The 6,419-nt window shown below is 31.1% G+C and overlaps 1 protein-coding gene across 1 annotated transcript; it reads right to left on the reverse strand.

Annotated features, from left to right (window-relative positions):
* Positions 1–269: 269 nt before the first annotated feature.
* LOC129900841 (E3 ubiquitin-protein ligase BOI-like) lies at positions 270–2,293 on the reverse strand. The gene is made up of 4 exons (XM_055975919.1): positions 1,740–2,293; positions 1,537–1,646; positions 1,037–1,398; positions 270–949 (listed from the first exon to the last, which is right to left on the reverse strand). Exons 1-4 carry the CDS (start codon positions 1,784–1,786, stop codon positions 428–430), a joined length of 1,041 nt encoding a protein of 346 aa, XP_055831894.1. The 5' UTR covers positions 1,787–2,293; the 3' UTR covers positions 270–427.
* Positions 2,294–6,419: the final 4,126 nt, after the last annotated feature.

Consider the following 6,419-nt stretch of genomic DNA (forward strand, 5'->3'; position numbering starts at 1 on the left):
TGCATGTACTAAAAAACAAGTACTCCGTGTTTAGTAATTTTTTCATAACACAGTTATAGATAAATTAATTAAAACTATAGAAAAAGACAAAAAAGAACAGAAAAAGGAAAATGTCTCTCCATTTCACAATGTACATCACATCACCTCCAAGGTTTTTCACCTCTGCCCAAAAAATATTTAAAAATAATAAAGATATGTGTTTAGACTATGGAGCCAAAAGACAAAAAAGAAAAAGAATTGAGGCGAAGAGTAAAAGAAAAAGAAGAAACTTTTGAATTAAGAGATATATAATTGATATATCAACATTATTTATTTTTATATATTTTTTATTTAAAAGTAGCAATGAATACATTAGTTAGAAAATCTTTCTTAGTTCATGATATTTGGGCCTAGGGTGCAAAGAACATGGGCCAAAGATTGGGCTTTTCTAACACAGGAAGACCTCAACACTTGAGCTTCTAATGGAGAGACAGAGTGGACATGCTTGAACCACACCATCACAATCTGTACAAACACACAAATGCCTGCACGGCAAAAGCACCACCGACGCAACTCGCTTCCGGCAAGCCTTGCAACTCGGCCCGGTTGCCTCAACCACTCGGTCCGGGTCGATGTAAGCCGACTCAGCATCCTCAGCTTCGCCGGCACCGGCGATGTCTCCGTCCGGGAGGTGCGCATTGCATACTCCACCGTTCATCATCGCTTTCTGTAGCTGTGCCTGTAGAGTTGTCGCGGTGAATTCCTCCGCCCTCGCCCTTGCCTGCCACGCTTGCGCCTCCGCACTCAGCTGAGCTGCACGCGCTTCTAACTCAGCGTTGCGCCGAACCGCTCTTCCAACCTCGGCTTCTTTTTCCTTCAGCTGCCGTGCCATTGATTCCTCGGCAGTTCCAAGCAGAGCACGATAGTGTGTACGCCTTTTATCCTCTAAAGTCCGTCTTAATTGTTCTCTCTGCAGATGATACCAACAGAACTATTATTCATTGCAATACAGCATAACCAATAAAAAAAGCCCTAAATTTCGTGGTACCAATTATACCTGAAAATGGAGAAATTGTTCAATTTCATCGCGTTGTTGTTTAATTATAGTAGACATGTCTTCTGTTAATATGGAATAGAAGGCCGATGATTGAGAAGATTGAGGAGAAAGAGAGTGTTGTTGTTGATGCTGCTTCTGATATTGTTGGTGTAATTGGTGTTGCTGCTGCTGTTGTAACTGTTCTCCAGAAGCTAAACGGAGGCCGGTGGAGACAACATTTGGTTGCTGCGGATTTGTATGAAGTTGAGTGAGGTCAATGAGCTGCGGCTGAGATTGCATTAAAAATAATGGATTCATTGCCGTCGTTGTACCGGTGGTGGTGCTAACTTCTCTTCTTCTTTTACACGAATGATTAGAGCCAGCTGCCATAGCCAAAAACAGTAATAAGGTTATTCTCTATTCCCTATTGAAGTTATCGTATTAAGTAATGACTTAACGAAACCATTCAATTAATTAATCGCAGCATAAGTCAAATTTAATAATAGAGCCCCTGTATTTACCTCCTGGATTGAATAGCATTTTTGTGTGATCAAGTTTTGATCCTCCACCAAGTTGAGGTTGCAAGGAATAATCATCGTTGCCAAGTGGGTTCTTTCGTTCTTGCACAGCTCTGCAAGCAATAATCAATGAAAAATCCATTAAGGTACTAGTAATGAGAAAAAGAAAAAGATAAATTTCAGAGGGAAGGGAGATAGATGTGTACCTGTTAAAAAGGTGAACATTTGATGGGTATTGAGCTTGAACAGCCATTGAAGAATGATCGAAACAGAAAGGTAACTTCTTATATATAGAGGGGATTTTGATAGGTAAAAGAGAGTGATGAGAAAGGGAAGGCTTAATTAAGGCAAACACATAAACAGCATGAAGGAGAAGATGCCTCAAACTATGGATGCCTTTTTCAATGACCAACCAAAGGAAATATGAACAAGGAATATGAATACAAGTATTCAAGGACAAAAAATAAACTTTATTTGATTCTTGAGAGAGAGAATTGGGGAGTTGAATGAATCTCTCTTTCTTCTTTTATGTTGGAGAAGAAGAAGCCAACCCCAACCCCATTATCAAGAACACCACCACACTTTGTTTCCACCTAAGAAACTTTTGCTTTTATTTTTATCTTTTACTATTAGCTCTGCCTGCCTTGATAGGTATGCTAAATGCTTTTTTTGAAGCATACGTGACAGAGAAATTAAAGAGAAGGAGATGCGATCAAAGCGAATGAGTCCAAAGGGAGAGGAAGAGCCCCTCTTATTGTGGTTCCTTGTTTCCTTGCTCTTCTCTTGTTTTTTCGCGTGGGCTTTGTTTTTTTGGCTTTTATTTCAACACGGAAGGAGGGACTCTCGTGTTTCTCATCAATCTCCTTTTTCTAATCCTATATTATTTATTACTACTATCTTTTTGAACTTTCACTTCTTTTTTTCTTTGTTCAAGGTAAAACACTTTTCATCTTTTCCTCCCTAGATTTGTGGTATTTTTGTATCATTCATCCATACACTACCGTAGTGATCCCAAGAAAAGTATTAGTTATATGCACTATTGCTTCAACAATGGATGCACATTCTTATAATTGTACCCAAAAAGAATTAGGATTTTAAATGAGTAGATCTGATCTAATTCATAAATGTATCATTTAATTTGATTTTAGTTGACAATTACGCTTTCAATTTTGAGTGTGTATAAATAGACACTTAAACATAACGTAATATATGACGTCATATAAAACTCGAATCATCACGTAGAACGTAATGTATGACGTCATATAAAACTTGAATCATCATGTAGAACATATGTGCTTCCATTTTATTCATGTTTATCTGTGCACATCAAAATTAAAAATTCTAAACAAGTTAGAAGATACGCTTAGGATATTGTATGGACGGAACTAGATCGAATCAATAAGGTGATGTGCGGTGCATTGTTGGGCTTGGAGAAATTGCTGTATATGGAGCATGGCCCATGCATGTTCGCTACCTCTTTCTTTTTTCTTTTTTAAAAAATAGATTTCTTTCTAACCCTCTCTCTACTAAAATAATTATAAAAATAAACCAAGCCTTCGATCTTAGGTAATACTAGTATAAAAATAATAATAAATTGTGTACAATGTTGGAAATGGACCATTATTTAAACGAAAAGAGGACTTGTCCCTTTACATAGAGAAAAAGGATTGGTTTCACTTCCATTAGTAATAAGTTTGGATGTGTGTGACGGAGGATCCATGGCTTAAAGCAAGATGCTTCCTTCCGGCTATCCACACTAAAAATCTCTACAAATGCATATGCTTAAAATCGAAAAAATATATTTCTTTATCGAGAATATTAATTTATTGATAAATGCATAAAATAAATATTTATTATTTTAGAGAGTATTTGCTATAAGAAAGAAAAAAATATTTGAATTAAGAATTTCAAAAGTTTAAATCTAGGAAACTAAAAAGTGTAGTCTTTACATATTTATTATTTAAATCTAGAAAAGCTAAGCGAAAAACTAGATGTTTAAAAATCATAATTCAAGTATAATGTTTTCTCATTATTTGAAAGGCGTACAAAAATCATCTTTAACCAATAGTTATTGGTCTACTATTATTGACTGATTAAATATATATAATTTTTTATGTATTCTAATAATTATTATTTTATATATTTTCTGAAATTTTAATACTTTATTTTTATTTATTATCTAATATATTTAGTAAAAATATTATTTTAATATAACTCGCCCAAATTGAAACTAGAGAAAAATATTCACATCATACAAAGTTTTGTTCCATTTCCTCTTTCATTTCTAGTCGTTATTTGCCAAAGTGGGTCCATAAAATATTATGATTCTCATATTTGGATCTTTACTATTTGAGCTAATGAACTACATTATCAATTATAGATTTGGTATTTGGCCATTTCTTACCATTGAGATTGGATGGATGAGATTCGCTCATTTCATAAAACATAGTAATACAAAAGTTTAAAGTTTCAACTTTAAAGACAAAAAATATATAATAATTAGGTTCTATTGAAGCAACTATTTATTTTCAAGTCTCTGAAAATAGAAAAAGTTTATTCAAAGCATTATCCTCAAAAATATACCCTATAATATGTGAATTCAGATTTACTTGAATTTCAATATGAATATCAGACTATTTATTTCAGTTTAATTCCTCATCTAATTTTTTTAAACTTGTTGAAAGAATAGAAAAAACTCAAAATTTACTCTTGGGAAAATAATATAATTTACTTGGTCTTCAAGATTTAATTTTTTTGGTCTTCAAGATTCAAGTACTAGTAATATTCGTCATCAGAAAATGAGATGGGCATACTTCCGACCTAATTGCGCGGTTGTTGGTTGAATTAGCTTCACCTTCTCTCGATGTTAGTGTTGGGTCAGACCTTTCTTGCCATGTACTATTTCTTCATAGATTTTCATTTATCTATTTAAATTTTGTACGTAACTTGAATAATAATAATTAATTAATAACAACAAAAAAATAGTTAAGAAATAAATAATTAATATTAAAATAAATATAAAAAAATAACTAAAATGGATGAATAAAAATAAACAGAGAGTATACTTCAAATGAATATTTTTTCCCCTATCAGCTTCACATTTTTTTTGTGAGGCTATAAACAGGACTGAAAATTAAAAATTTCAAGATTTTTAACCGTTTCATTAAGAAACAAAATCCTCCTAAATGACAACTATAGCCTCGGATAAAATCTCTTCTCTCCCTTCAAATTAAATGGAAAAAATATGTCTCCAATATTTATACGTATCAAAAATTAATAAATACATGATAATTGATATATGTTAACGAATACTCAGTGATATTTCATAATCCTTTCGTTCACTTTTACTTGTCAAATATTTTTTAATTTGATTTCTATTTTTATTTATTACTTTTGGCAAATCAAAAAGGTACAATTTTTTTTCCTAGTATAACCTCAATTTATTTATATTGAGTTAATGTCTTTAAAAAATATAATAAATAAATATATTTAAGATTCTATTAATTAATAGAGATAAAATGATAAATTCACTATATTAATAATTATTTTTTTAATAAATATGTAAAGTTAAAATTTGACAAATAAATTCAAACTTAGGGAGTATGATTTAACCATTACAAGTTGATGCTGCAAATTTAGCATTGATTACGGCAAGTGTTCTCCTAAATTGATTTCGTTTTCTTCGAGGTTATTTTTTTCACCTACTTAATGGGAGAAAAAGGAAATATAATAGGGCAGCAGTTTTCATGAGGTTATCGCACTCAAATTTTCTGCCGAATTATATTCATTTATTGTGATTAATTAATATTAAAGTATATATTTATTAATAATGATTTAATGATAATAGTATTTGTGAATACACGTTATCTATCTTTTTGAATTGGTATATAAATTTATTATATTGGTATAACACTATTGGGTACGTATACATTTTCCCCCTAGATCAACTCATGTCTATTATTTGATTTGAATTGTGACATTTTGGTTATTAAATTATTTCATTTAGAATATCTTATTAGGTGCTCACATATCACAAGACTTTTTTTAAAAATTTAAATCCTTTTTCTATTTTGTCATTTGGAGCCACTTCTCTATTTCACAAAGACGTATGGCAAAGGTTATAATTAGATGAAAACTTCCATAATTACGTTCCAATCATGACACAACTTTACATTGTTATTGAATCGGATTATTTGGTAACAATTGGAATAAACTGTTTTGTTTATACAATTAATGAGAAGAAAATAAAGAATAACATCATAAACCCGTCCAAAGTGCACAAATACTTCATTTAGGAACAACTATTTAAGTCATATCCAACTACTAACGTGTGTACAAATTATAAGTTTATCCATTTGGAAACAACTTTCAATATGAGGTGTCTAAATTTCATATGGGAGAAGTTTATATATATATATATATATATATATATATATAATTGAAATTCATTCATTTTTGTATTTGAACTTTGTTCTTTTTTGCCTGAAGTTTAGATACTCTTGCATGAGGTTCATACACATATGACTGAAATTTCAGCTATTTTAATTAACTGAACTAAAAACAAAAATGACTTAACTTCAACTATATAAGTATATATAACTTCAAATATTTTGTCTAAAACCTAAGTTGTTTTGAAATGATAGACGTGCAAAAAAAATTTTAATAAATTTAAGTACATATTAAATAATAATGTTCAAATAAAATATTCTTTGAAACTTTTACCATAAATCCTAATAAAGCTCTCCTATATCATGACAAATGAGTTTCTATTTTTCTACTCAAATAATGAAAGCGCACACACTAATCCATTTCATTCATGAATCATTTGCCAACCCCCAACCCCTCTTTGAATTGTCTTTTCCATAACTTATACCAAGAAAGAACCG

This window comes from Solanum dulcamara, chromosome 8 (genome assembly GCF_947179165.1).
Source record: "Solanum dulcamara chromosome 8, daSolDulc1.2, whole genome shotgun sequence".
In the NCBI taxonomy this organism is placed as follows: domain Eukaryota; kingdom Viridiplantae; phylum Streptophyta; class Magnoliopsida; order Solanales; family Solanaceae; genus Solanum; species Solanum dulcamara.